Raw genomic sequence first — 13,610 nt, forward strand, 5'->3', positions numbered from 1 at the left:
TGCACTTACACAATTTCAGAAATCTAACTGCTTACTTTTTTACAAAGAATTTGTCAGGGGCGCCTGGGTGGCTCAGTCGGATGAGTGTCCGACTTCGGCTCAGGTCATGATCTCACGGTTCGTGGGTTCCAGCCCCGCGTCGGGCTCTGTGCTGACAGCTCAGAGCCTGGAGCCTGCTTCTGCTTCTGTGTCTCCCTCTCTCTCTGCCCCTAACCCACTCGCATTCTGTCTCTGTCTCTCTCAAAAATAAACAAACATTTAAAAAAATTTAAAAGAATTTATGCCATTAAAGACTAATTAATTCATCAAACTGTGCCAGGACCTCTGCTGGACACATAGGACTAAGACTATCCAGTCCCTGTCCTTGATAAGCTCAGTTGAGTTGGGAAACAGAAACACATTCCTAGAAATGCAAACACAGGATGGATATCTGAGTATGTGAAGAGGCATGCAGTTTTCATGAAAAACAAAACATGCGTCTTTCCCGTAACACATCCAATGAGAGCTTGAAAAAGTAGACTTCCTGTCTAATTCTCTCGGTAGTCTTGTAGCAATACAGCGAGGGGCTATTAAGCAACTAGTCACTGAGGAAGTTTCTCTGACTTTTACTCCACAGTAAGGAGAAGTGAGACACAGAAAGCCAATGTACTTTCCAGAGGGCACAGGGAAATGACCGTCTCTCTCCTTGCTGTTTAGAGTTCAGCGTCTATTTTACATAAGGATAAAAAGCTCACCCCTTTACCGATTTCCACCCTTATTTTTGATTTAAAGTGGTGTAGATTTTGACAACCGCATTCTAAACTATCCCATATTCAGAGCTGTTAAACACTTTTTAAAAAGATTTTAAAAGGGCTAAAAGTTTGGGGCTACATAATTAATTTCAATGTTACCTGTTTGAGAGGAAGTAGAAATACTTGCTTAATTGGAAAAAATGGAACTTTATTTTTTTTTAATATTTATTTTATTTTTGAGAGAGAGAGAGACAGAGAGACAGCATGAGCGGGGGAGGGACAGAGAGAGAGAGAGAGGATTTGAAGCAGGCTCCAGGCTGAGCTGTCAGCACAGAGCCCGACATAGGGCTTGAACTCACAAACCGAGACCATAACTGAATCGAAGTTGGTGCTCAACAGACCGAGCCACCCAGGCCCCCGGAACGTTCTTTTCTGACACTTATTTAATCTGTTTTCTGGATTCTTAGACTACTCCTTCCATCATGATAGGGCTTCATAAGCTGTTAACAACAGAAACCAAAGAGATAATTGAAAGGAATTGGCCAGTCATGAAAAAAATCTCTCTTAAAGTATTTTTTAGGGACACACGGCCTTGAATCATAAAGCAAAGGATTATGATTTGCAAGGATTAAGGTGGTATTATTCTCTGGGGACACTGGAGCCTTGTATTCACTTCCACTGGAAACCAGTCTTGTGCTGAATGTTGACATTATTCACTAGAACATGAACTGAAGAGTAAATTGCATATTTCTTTAAAAGTTTCTAGAACAGTGATTTTCAAAATTTTTGGAGGACATTCTCATTGGAGATTTGGAAGAAAGGAATAGACCCTATGTAGCATACAAATTTTAAACAAAGTGGACAATTTTAGAGAGTTCAATGGTGCCCTGCACCTCACCTATGGCTTTCTATTCCAAGGAGCCCACCTTACAAGCCTTCACTCTCAGGACATACTTACGGCAACAAGTTGGCTCTGTCCAATGGGAATGAACTTTTACCAGTAACTATTAATTGGTGATGAGTTTATTCTCAACTACCCTGCTGATTAGATAAATATTCAAAAATACACTATAGCTGATCCACTTACTTGCACCACGGCAGAAAGTATGTACTTACTACAGAGGGACAAAAGTAAATGTCATGACTGAGGGACAGCAGAGGAAAGACCCATAGTTTTCAGCTGTAAAGGTTTCAAGTATACTAGTTGGGTTTCCCAGAATCAGGGACCTCTCACTTTTTGGCAATGACTCAGAAAACAATATTTTAATATTGGGAAATTACAACTTCAACAGAAAATTATCATAAGGCGCTTGGGCAAAAATTTCTATATGTGATGAATTTAAGAACCGTTTCGTCTGAGAAAAAGAAAATAAATGGTTAATAGTGAGTAGGCAACATTAGATAAAACTACTGATTGATGACTAAACCACAGTAATTGCTTCTTTAATCTTGATTTAACTAACATTTAGACATTATTATTTCTTACCTCCTCCAACCAGTTATTGGATGGGTCAGCTTTTCAGGACAGCATGCTGTTGAAATTGCAGCAAATGGCCATGCCAGTAATATAATTAATGCAACCAGTAAGACACGGATTGGAAGCAGGATAATTCCAAGAAAGAAAATCTGAAAGTGAAAATTGATTAAAAAAAAAAAAAGATGAGTGGACAATATTGGAATGTTCTGGCTATCAGACTGAAACACGTAAGAGGAAAGTTTTGTGTTATTCACGTGTTCACTGAAGGATAAACTGAACATTAACATGCACCAGACATGAAAATCTAAGCACAAGGGAAAAGAAACTACATCTGGCAAAAGCAACAGTGAATAAAACCAGGTACTATAATGACAACTTGATCTATTTATCAAGGAAGGTGATAGAAACAATGTGTCTGACTTAGCAGTCAGGGAAAGCTTCCTGGAGGAGTTGAAGGCTGAATGGTCTCCAAAGACAAGCACAGGGGTGCCTGGGTGGCTCAGTCAGTTAAGCATCTGGGTCTTGACTTCGTTTGGCTCAGGCCATGATCTCACAGTTCATGGGTTTGAGTTCCGCATCGGGCTCGGTGCTGGCAGTGCAAGAGCCTGCTTGAATTCTCCCTCTCTCTCTTTCTCTTCCTCTTTCTCTGCCTTTCCCAGCTCATGGACTCTCTCTCTGTCTCTCTCTCTCTCTCTCACTCTCAAAATAATAAACTTTAAAAAAAGAAAGAAAGACAAGCAGAAGCTAGCAAGGTGAGAGGGGAAATCGCTTTTTGAGAGCTGAGTGGAAGGAAGAGTGTTAATGAAGGTGTTAGAGTGTAAAGGAGTAAATGCATGATTTTTATACCTGCCAGACCTTTATAATTAATAACAATAAGGAGATGGAGAAGGGAAAAGTACAAATAACAATAAAAAAATAAGGAAGAAGAATGAAAACTATAAATAACCAACAACACATGAGGGCTTACTAGGAAGCAGGCACTCTAAGCACCTGGCAGGTGGTGACCTATTTGATTCCTATGACCTTAGGTTGTTTTACCTCCAGGAAGGGATGGCAAAGAGGAAGCTAAGTGAAGCTACTTTAAGATCACAGTTACCAAGTAGCAGCACCAGGGTTTGAACCCGGCGTGGTTACAAAGCCCTTGCTCTTCATCCTATACCATCTTGACTTTTAAATACACGGCCCTTATGCATACCAGATTACCTTTCTTCTATTAGCCAATTACACTAGTCACACAGTGCGGTCCTTCTGCCTCTATTGCCCCTTGATGGAAATCTGAGCATCATCAAACAATTTATGAGAGACACCAAAATTGTTCCACTTTTCTATCAAATGGTTTAACATACAATTCAATCTCTATCAAGTTATCCATGTGCCTGTGTGCATGTTTGAAGTCAAAATTACATATGAGGAAAATGCACGGATCTTAAGTACATAATTCAGTGACGTTTGATAAATATGTACCCTTGCAACACCAATCAAGACACAGAACATGTCTACCATCCAGAGAGTCATCTTGGGCCTCTTCCAGTGAATCCCTACCCTTTTAGGCAACCAATTCTGGATTTCCATCACCATGGATTAGTTTTGTCTGTTCTTGAAGGTCATATAAATGAATCATACATCATGCATTCTTATGCGTCGACCCTCTCCCAGTTAACACAATGGGTTTTGAAATTCAACTATGTGATTTTGCAAATCAGTAATCCATTTTTTTTTATTGCAGAATATAGTTCCAGTGTATTGCCTGCATGACAATCTATTTATCTATTATTATGTTGATGAATCTTTTGGCCGTTTCCAGTTGTGGGCTCTTATGACTAAAGCCACTATGAACTTTCTTCTAGGAGACTTTTTGTGGATGTGGGTTTCCATTTCTCTTAAGTAACTACCTAGGAGTGGAATTGCGGGGTCATAGATAGTTTAACTTTATCAGAAATTGCCAAACCACTCTCCACAGTGGTTGTATCATTTTAAAGTATTACTGGCAATGTATGGGAATTTCAGTCATTTGTACATCCTTACCAACATTTGGTCTTAGTATTCTTTTTAATTTTTTTTAAATGTTTATTTATTTTTGAGACAGAGAGAGACGGAGCATGAATGGGGGACAGTCAGAGAGAGAGGGAGACACAGAATCTGAAACAGGCTCCAGGCTCTGAGCCATCAGCCCAGAGCCCGACGCAGGGCTCGAACTCACGGACCGTGAGATCATGACCTAAGCCGAAGTTGGACGCTTAACCAACTGAGCCACCCAGGTGCCCCGGTGGTATTCTTTTTTAAAAAAAAAATCAGGGTTCCTGGGTGGCTCAGTTGATTGAGCGCCCGACTTTGTTCGGCTCAGGTAATGATCTCACAGTTTGTGAGTTTGAGCCCCACATCAGGTTCACAGCTGTCAGATCCTGCTTCGGATCCTCTGACCCCCTCTCTGCCCCTCATGCTCTCTCTCTCTCTCTCTCTCAAAAACGAATGAACATTAAAAAAAAAAAAAAAACTTCTGGGGTGCCTGGTGGCTCAGTCAGTTAAGCGTCTAACTCTTGATTTTGGCTCAACTCATGATCGCATGGTTCATGAGATCGAGTACCACATGGGGCTCTGTGCTGACAGCACAGAGCCTGCTTGGGATTTTCTCTCTCCCTCACTCTTTCTCGAAACTAAGATAAATATTAAAAAATCAACTTTATTAAGGCATAATGTACATAAAATAAAATGCACCTATTTTAAGTGTAGAGAGCATGAGTTTTTCAAATATATCCTTATGCAAACACCACCACAACCGGGATATAAAACAGTCCAATCACCCAAAAAAGTTCCTTTGTGCCACTCAGCAGTTAGTATAGCCTCCCTGGCCCTCGGTAACCACTGACAGGCTCTTTTTCACCCTAGTCTTGCCTGTCCTAGATTGTCACATAGAGATCACACAGTATGCATTCTTTTCTGTCTGGCTTCTTTTCCCTTCATATTTTTGAGATTCTACCTGTCGTCATTATGTACCAAAAAGACATAATGTCAATACATAACATGGTAAAGTCTTTTAAATTGCAGAGTATTATTCCACTGAATGAATATATCATGATTCATTTATCCATTCATTTGCTCATGGACATTTGGCCTATTATAAGTTTTTAGCTATTATGAATATAGTTCCCATGGACATTAAAGCTCAAATCTCTGGTGCTCATACATTTTCACTTCACCAGGAGTAAAGCCATTGGGTCAGAATGGATAAATTTATAAGACACTGCCAAACAGTTTCCCAAATGGGTTGTATGATTTTATGTCTCCACTGACAAAACATGGAAGTTTCTGTTGCTTCATATCCTCACCAATATTCGGTGCTGTCAGTCTTTGTAGGCATTCAAGGGGGCGTAAAATAATATCTCAATGTGGTTTTAATTCACATTTCCTTAATGAACCATGATGTTGAGCACATTCTTCATGTGCTTACTGGTCATTCCTCTAACTTTTTATGTTAAGTGTCTGTTCAAATCTTTGGCCTATGTTTATTGGGTTGTTAGTCATTCTCTTATCAATTTGGAGGAGTTCTTTATATGTTCCACATATAAGACCTTTGTCATTATATGTATTAAAATATTGAAATATTTTGTTCCATTCCATGGCTTGCTTTTTAATTTTCTTAATGATTATCTTCTGATGAGAAGAATTTTAATTCTGACGCAGACTAATTTATCAAGTTTTAGTTTTAGTTTTCTGTGTCCTTTCTAAGAAATCTTTACTTACCTCAAGGTCATGATGATATTTTACATTCTTTTCTAGAAGCTGTATGGTTTTGGTCTATGACCCATCTTAAATTACTTTCTGTGTGTGGTGTGAGGTAGGGATCATGGTTTGTTTTTGTCCACAGCTTTATCTAGTTGTTCCAACACTATTTGTTGAAAAGACCTGATACACCATAATGACTTTCTTGGCAACTCTGTTAAAAATCAGTTGAACACATATGTGTGGGCTCTCTATTATGGTTCATTTATTGGTTGATATGATTGATTCATCTATTCTGTCAATACCTCATCCTCTCCACTTCTGTCACTCTTTTTAGTAAGTCTTGAAATCAGGTAGTATATGTTCTGCAGGTTTTTCTTCAAACTTTTTTTGGGTTAATCTAGATCCTTTGCATTTCATCCATACATACATTTCAGAATTAATTTTTCAGTTTCCACACAAACAAAAAAGTCTCTTGAGATTTCAATGAATCTATAGGGTTTATTAAATCTATAGATCGATCTGGAAGGAATTATCACCATAATAATATTGATTCTTCCAATTTATAAACATGATATATCTCTCTCCACTTATGTTAAGTTTCATTAATTTCTCACAATGGTGTTTTGTTGTTTTCAGTGTACTGGTTTTACATATTTTTGGTTAAATACATTCTTAATTATTTAACATTATTTTATTGCTATTATAAATAAGATCGTTTAATTTTATTTGGCAATCGCTTGCTACTAGTATATAGACCTATAACTGATTTTAAGTTTTACGCTTATACCCTACAACCTAGTCAACTTCACATATTAATTCTGGTTGCTAGTCATTTTGCAGATTCTTTAGGATATTCTACATATACAAACATGACATCTGTGAATAAATACAGTTATACCTTTTCTGCTTTTTCATTTTTAATTTTTAAAACTTTAAAATTCCAATATAATGAACATACAGTGTTACATTAGTTTCAGGTGTGCAATATAGTGATTGAACAATTCCATACATCACCTGATGCTTATCAAGACAGGTGCCTTAATCCCCATCACCTATCTTATCCACCCTCCCCACTCACTCCCCCTCTGGTAACCATCAGTTTGTTCTCTATGGTTATGAGTCTGTTTCTTGGTTTGTCTCTTTTTCCCCTTTGCTCATTTTGTTTGTTTGTTTCTTAGATTCCACATATAAGTGAAATCATACGGTATTTGCCTTTCTCTGACTGGCTTATTTCTCTTTCCTTTTTAATCTGTATGTCTTTTGTTTCTTTCTCCTCCTATTTTATTGCACTGACTAGGACCCCCACTTCAACGTTGAACAGAAGTGTTGAACAAGATATTTGTCTTGCTCCCAAACTTTGGGGGAACAGGTTCACTATTTCACCATTATGATGCTAGCTAAAGGTGTTTCATAGATACCTATTATTACATTGAGAGAGTTCCCTCTTATTTCTATTTTCCTGAAAATTTATTTAAACATCAGTGGATATTGAATTTTGTCAAATGAGTTATCAAAATTTCTGCATCCATTGAAATGATCGTATACTTCTTATCATATTTTTGGCTAATATGATAAATTTCATTGAAATATAAATTTTTGTAGGTTAAACCAACCTTGTATTCCTGGGATAAACCAAACATGGACAGGATATATTATCCTTTCCACACATTGCTATATTTGACCTGCTAATAGTTTAAGAGTTCTTATATCAGGATCATGAGGGAAATTGGTGTGTAACTTCCTTTCCTTATAACATTTTTTTCCCCAGATTTTGGTATTAAGATAATGCTAACCACATATATTTTTGTATAGTGTCTTCATTTTCATTCATCTCAAAGTATTTACTAATTTTTATGATTTCGTCTCTGAATCATTGATTTTTTAGGGGTAATTTAACTTCCACATATTTGTGAATTTCCCAGTTTTTTTCTGTTATTTTTTTCTTTTTTAAAAAATTTTTTTAATGTTTATTTATTTGTGAGAGAGAAAGACACAGACAGAGAGAGTGTGAGTGGGGGAGGGGCAGAGAGAGAGAGGGAGACACAGAATCTGAAGCAGGTTCCAGGCTCTGAGCTGACAGCACAGAGTCCGATTTGGGGCTCAAACCCACGAACTGTGAGATCATGACCTGAGCTGAAGTCGGACACTTAACTGACTGAGCCACCCAGGTGACCCTCTGTTATTTTTTTCTAATTTAGATACATTGTGGTTGAAGAACATACATTATATTCTTGTAATTCTTTTACACTTACTGAAACATGTTTTATGACCTACTATAATTCTCTGTCCTAGAGAATGTTCCATGGGCACTTGAGAAAAATGCATTTTCTGTTGCTGCTGGATGGAGTGTCTATATATATATATACATACATATGTATATATATATATATAGACATGTATATATACATGCATATATCTTAGGGCTAGCTAATGTGTTGTTCAAGTTTTTTCCTTGTTTATACTGTTTCACTGTTCTACTATTGAAAGTAGGGACTTGAAGTCTATAACTACTATTGTTGAATTGTCTATTTCTCCCTTCAATCTGTTTTGCTTTGTGTATTTGGGGCTCTGTTGTTAGGTGCATATATGGCTCTAATTGTTATATTTTCTAGATGAATCAACCCTCTTATTATAAAGTGTCCTCCTTTATCCTAGTAACAATTTCTGTCTTAAAGTCTATTTTACTTAATATTAATATAGCCCCTCCAATTGTCTCTTGGTTACTGTCTGCATGGTATATCTTTCTCTGTCCTTTTATTTTCAGCCTATTTGGGTCTTTGAATCTGAAGTGTGTCTTTTTAGATAGCATAGAGTTGGATTATATATTTTTAATCCATTCTTCCAATCTCTGCCTTTTAATTAGTGTGTTTAATCCATTTATACTTAATGTAATTACTGATAAGACTTAATCTGCTCTTTTACTATTTGCTTTCTACATATCTTATGTATATGCATTTCTATATTTCTCCATAAAGTTCTTTTATGTTAAACAGATATTTTTATAGTGTACCTATTAATTCCCTTGTCACTTCATTTAAAATTATTTTTTTAGTGGTTGCTGTAAGTGTTCCCATCTTCACTAACCTAGTTTGGATTAATACTAACTTAATTGTAATAGTATACAAAAATTGTGCTTCTATATGTCTGTCTCCTCCTTCCTCCTGTTTGCTTATATTGTCATACAAATTACATCTTTATACACTATATGTTTATCAACACATATTTCTAATTGCTTTATGTAGTTGTCTTTTAAATCACATAGAAGACAAAAGGATTTATAAGTAAAAATTATTTTTATATTGTCTTTTATATTTATACATGTAGTTATCTTTACCAGTATTTTTTTTATTTCTTCATTTGGATTGGAGTTGCTCTCTAGTATTATTTCAACCAAAGTTCTCCCTGTAGTATCTCTTTCAGGGAATGTGTGCTCGTGACAAATTCTCTCAGTTTTTGTTTAATTTCTCTTTTACTTTTGAAGGAGAGTTTTTCTGACTCTATAATTCTTGGCTGACAACCTTCTACTTTCAACACTTTGAGTATATCATCCTAGTGCCTTCTGGCCTCCATGGTTCCTGATGAACAATCAGACATTAATCTTATTCAAGATCTCTTTGTATATGATGAGTCTGCTTTCAAGATTCTGTCTTCTTCTTTGGCTTCTAACAGTTTGATTATGATGTGTCTGGGTATAGTTTATCTTTGAGTTTATTATGCTTGGAAGTCATTAAGCTTCTTGGATGTGTAAATTAATGTTTTTTTCACTGAATCTGGAAAGTTTTCAGCCATTTTTTCTTCAATTATTCTTTGCCTCCTTCTGTGGCTCCCATTATGCTTATGTTGATACACGTGATAGTGTTCTACGGGTCTCTTTTCTGTATCTTTTTTCTGCTCACTTTTCTGTATCCTTTTTTCTTTATATTCCTCATACTAGTTAATCTCAATTGCTCTATCTTTAAATTTGCTGATTCTTCTGTTTGTTCAAGTCTGCTGTTGAGTCCCTCTAGTGAATTTTTCATGTCACCTATTGTACTTTTTAATTCCACAATTTTTATTTGGTTCTTTAAAAAAATTTTTTTAATGTTTATTTATTTTTGAGAGAGAGAGAGAGAAAGAGAGAGAGAGCTAGTGGGGGAGGTGCAGAGAGAGAAGGAGACACAGAATCCGAAGCATGCTCCAGGTTCTGAGCTGTCAGCACAGAGCCCAATGTGGGGCTCGACTCATAGATTGTGAGATCATGACCTGAGCCGAAGTTGGATGGTTAACTAACTGAGTCACCCAGGTGTCCCTTGGTTCTTTTTTATAATTTCTATCTCTATCTCTATTTGGTGATACATTGTCTCATATTTTCCTTTAGTTCTTTAGACATGGTTTCCTTTAGTTATCTGAACATATTTAAAGTATCTAATTTAAAGTTCTTGGATAGTAGTAGGTCCAATATCTGGGCTTCCTCAAGGATAGTTTGTATTGACTGCTATTTTTCCTATTTATGGGACATACTTTATTGTTCTTTGCATATATTGCAATTGTTTTTGTTAAAAACCATTTTAAGTAATATGACAACTCTGAAAATCATATTCTCTTCCATCACCAGGGTTTATTGTTGTTGCTGTTTGTTGTTATTTGTTCAGTGACTTTTATGAACTAATTCTATAAAGCCTGTATTTTTTGTCATGTGTCATGTGTGGCTACTGAAGTCTCTGACCAATGAGCTTAGTAGTCAGCTAATGATTAAATAAGATTTCCTTACATGCCTAGAACCAATAAGTTTCCCAGTGTTTGCAAAGAATCTTTTGTGTGTATGTTGGAGCATATCTTCAACACACAGCCAAGAAGAAGTTCACAGCTCTGCCTTAGCTTTTACTTCCTGTTTGTACAAAGCCTAAAGATTAGCTAGAGGTGAGAGCTTAGGGTATTCTGTTGTTTTGTTTTGTTTTGTTTTCAGGTCACATGTATAGCCTTGGGTATACACACAGACCGATATAAGTGGATGCCCTTCTAATTCCTATGAATATGTCAAATCTTTTTAAAGTCCCCTAAGGACATCTCATTCCCTAGCTTTTTCTTGTAAGGTTTTTGGTTAAACCTATTGTTTGTTCCAATCTTTATTCACTGCCTCAGGCAGCTGTCATGTTAAGCAACTGCCTCTGATTGTTTTTGACAAACACCAGTGGAGAAAAGACTGTTTGCACTGGGTGACCTCCAAGGCAGGTCAAATAAGCCTTGCAAACAGTCTTGCAAATAACCTAGAAATAACCTTTACTGTAAGAAAGTACCATAGCATAGACCCTGAACAGACAGTTAGAATGAAGTTATAGTATATTCATACAATTTACTCACATTCACAATTAGTAGCTAATACAAAATTTAATTAAGTTGTCAAACATTGGGCAACTTTTTTATGTGCCATTTCCAGGTTTGCAACAAATAATGGTATTTAACAGTAAATAAACCATTTTTGAGGAACCGTCTGACAAATTAAAAGGATTCTCCACCATATTTCCATTTGGTACATCATCTCTGGAGGGAGGCGTTCTTTCAACACTCTCAGGGTTATCTCCTCTGGATTTTCTTCATAGGACTACTAAAACATGGAATTTCATATTTTTTGTATTTGTTTAACTTTTTCAGTGAAACATAAGCTTTAGATAGGCAGGGTCCTTATTTGTCTTGTTGTATCTCCAGAAATTACAGTTGTGCCTGGTACATAATAGACATCCAAAAAATATTGTTGGTGTGGTAAGTGCCCCACAGTTACTACCAAACACTCATTTGAATTCCATATTCTGTTGAGGAAATGAAAGCCAGGCAACTTATTTCCATGCCACTAAGCGGCAGACCCTTAAATTGTCAGAAAGAGAAGAGGAAGGGCAAAGCTAAGTCTTACAGGGAGATACACAAGTGACAACAGTCCTTAAGCGAGATATTGATCATTATTCAAGGTTAAGTTCAGTCTGAATTGATCATAGTAAGTCATACTTAAATGAAAGTATATCCACCTTTTAAACTTGGTAATATAGATAACATTGTTTTTCAACCAAGTCTAGTTAAATCTTCCCTTTGCCCAGACTGTTCAAGACATTGAAACCTCTCTGGTATCTCTGGTCTATATTTTTAATTTAAAAAACAAAAGCAAAACAAAACAAAAAACCTAGACTATATTCAACTCCATTCAATAGAAGTAGTAAATTTTAAGTAGAGTATAAAATTTGTAGACAACAAATAGCATAGCTATCAATATTAAGATCAGCAAACAGTCCAGATTCTTTCACACATTATCCCACTTAATTTTAACCCTCCTTTGATTTAAGACTATCCCAATTTAATCAATGAGGAAAGTGAAGTTCAGAGAGGTTAAGTAACTTGGCCAAAGTCATACAACTAATAAATGGTGGGGCCTGAGCAGGTTTTCTGACTAAGACTAGTGATCTTTCCATTATACTACAGCCCTTGTAGAGTTATTTGAAAGTGCTCTCCAAACAATAACAGGTCATGTATAAAAAGATAAACAAACAAAACAATTTACTCTAGATGTAATAAAAATATAAATAAATATAAATATACCACTTTGACCCTCTCTCCAAAATATAAAGCCAAATAGACATACTTTCATTGAAGAATGACTGATTTGACCAAATCAGACTAAAATTAATCCTGTAGGATAGTCAATGTATTTAGAAGCGTTTCAGAAATGTTAAGATACAAAGGGAATATCTGTCCATTTAAAGACACTAGGGTCAAATTTTTAAACATTTAGCTTCTTTGCAAAGAGGTATTACTACATTATCTTCCTCTTCCTCTCTCACACCCTTCTTCAACAGATGCCCATTACTCTAACCTGCCTCCACTGTGGAGGACAATGGTCTCAGCACATATAAGTGGGCTATGCAAATATTGCACTATTTCAGATTTGAAGTAAAGAAACGTGTGAGATGGACAGGAAAACATGAACCCCCCTTCTTTTTTTCATGCAGAACACACAGGACAAATGTAGCTTGCACATTCTATCTTGTTCTTTGATCGCTAACTTTACCAAAGAGGAAGTCCAAAGAGGGAGTTGTAACTGCTAATGGTAAAAGCAGCGCTTTACAAGAAAAAGGAAAGAAAAGGAAACTTCCTTTTTATGTTCAGCAATTTTTAACAGTGGAAAAAAGTTTGAAGAAGTGTTGACTCTAGAAGTGTTTGAGTGAAGAATGATCCAGGGTGATGACTTTTGAAACACGTTAAGCTGACCCACGTTATCCCTTTTCCTAGATTCGGATTTCCTCCCCTTGATGCCCCTGTTCAGCTAGATCATCCCAGCCTTACTTCTTTCCTTGTTCTAATTCCAGACCCGGGTTCTCTGCGTTCTCCCTCACTCTTCACATCCCAGACTGCCTCCTCTCCTTCCCTAAGGCAAAAAAAATAAAAAAGACTTCCCCAAGCAACACTCTCCTATAGATTGCCCATCACCCACCCCTCCACTCCACACTAACAAACTCGAGTTGAAGTTCTTGTCACAGATTCATCTCCCTTCTCAGCACGGAATGTTTCCTGTGCCACTGGCCTGCTCAGTCTTCTCTTGTTTAGGACTCACCTCTCAGACCCACATGTTCTTTGCATTTTCTCTTCTCACACACCTTCAGACCATCCTCCACTTGTCCTCAATACTCACACCTACACCTCCGCCCCTTCCAGAC

The 13,610-nt window shown here is 36.7% G+C and overlaps 1 protein-coding gene across 2 annotated transcripts in view; it reads right to left on the minus strand.

Annotated features, from left to right (window-relative positions):
* Positions 1–13,610, minus strand: part of LPCAT2 (lysophosphatidylcholine acyltransferase 2) — a 67,815-nt gene that overhangs the window by 52,703 nt on the left and 1,502 nt on the right. For both annotated transcript variants that reach the window (XM_027044463.2, XM_027044462.2), the window contains exon 2: positions 2,218–2,357. In XM_027044463.2, the coding sequence (XP_026900264.1) occupies positions 2,218–2,357 (140 nt within the window). The remainder of the gene's footprint in view (positions 1–2,217; positions 2,358–13,610) is intronic.

Source organism: Acinonyx jubatus, chromosome E2 (assembly GCF_027475565.1).
Source record: "Acinonyx jubatus isolate Ajub_Pintada_27869175 chromosome E2, VMU_Ajub_asm_v1.0, whole genome shotgun sequence".
Lineage (NCBI taxonomy): Eukaryota > Metazoa > Chordata > Mammalia > Carnivora > Felidae > Acinonyx > Acinonyx jubatus.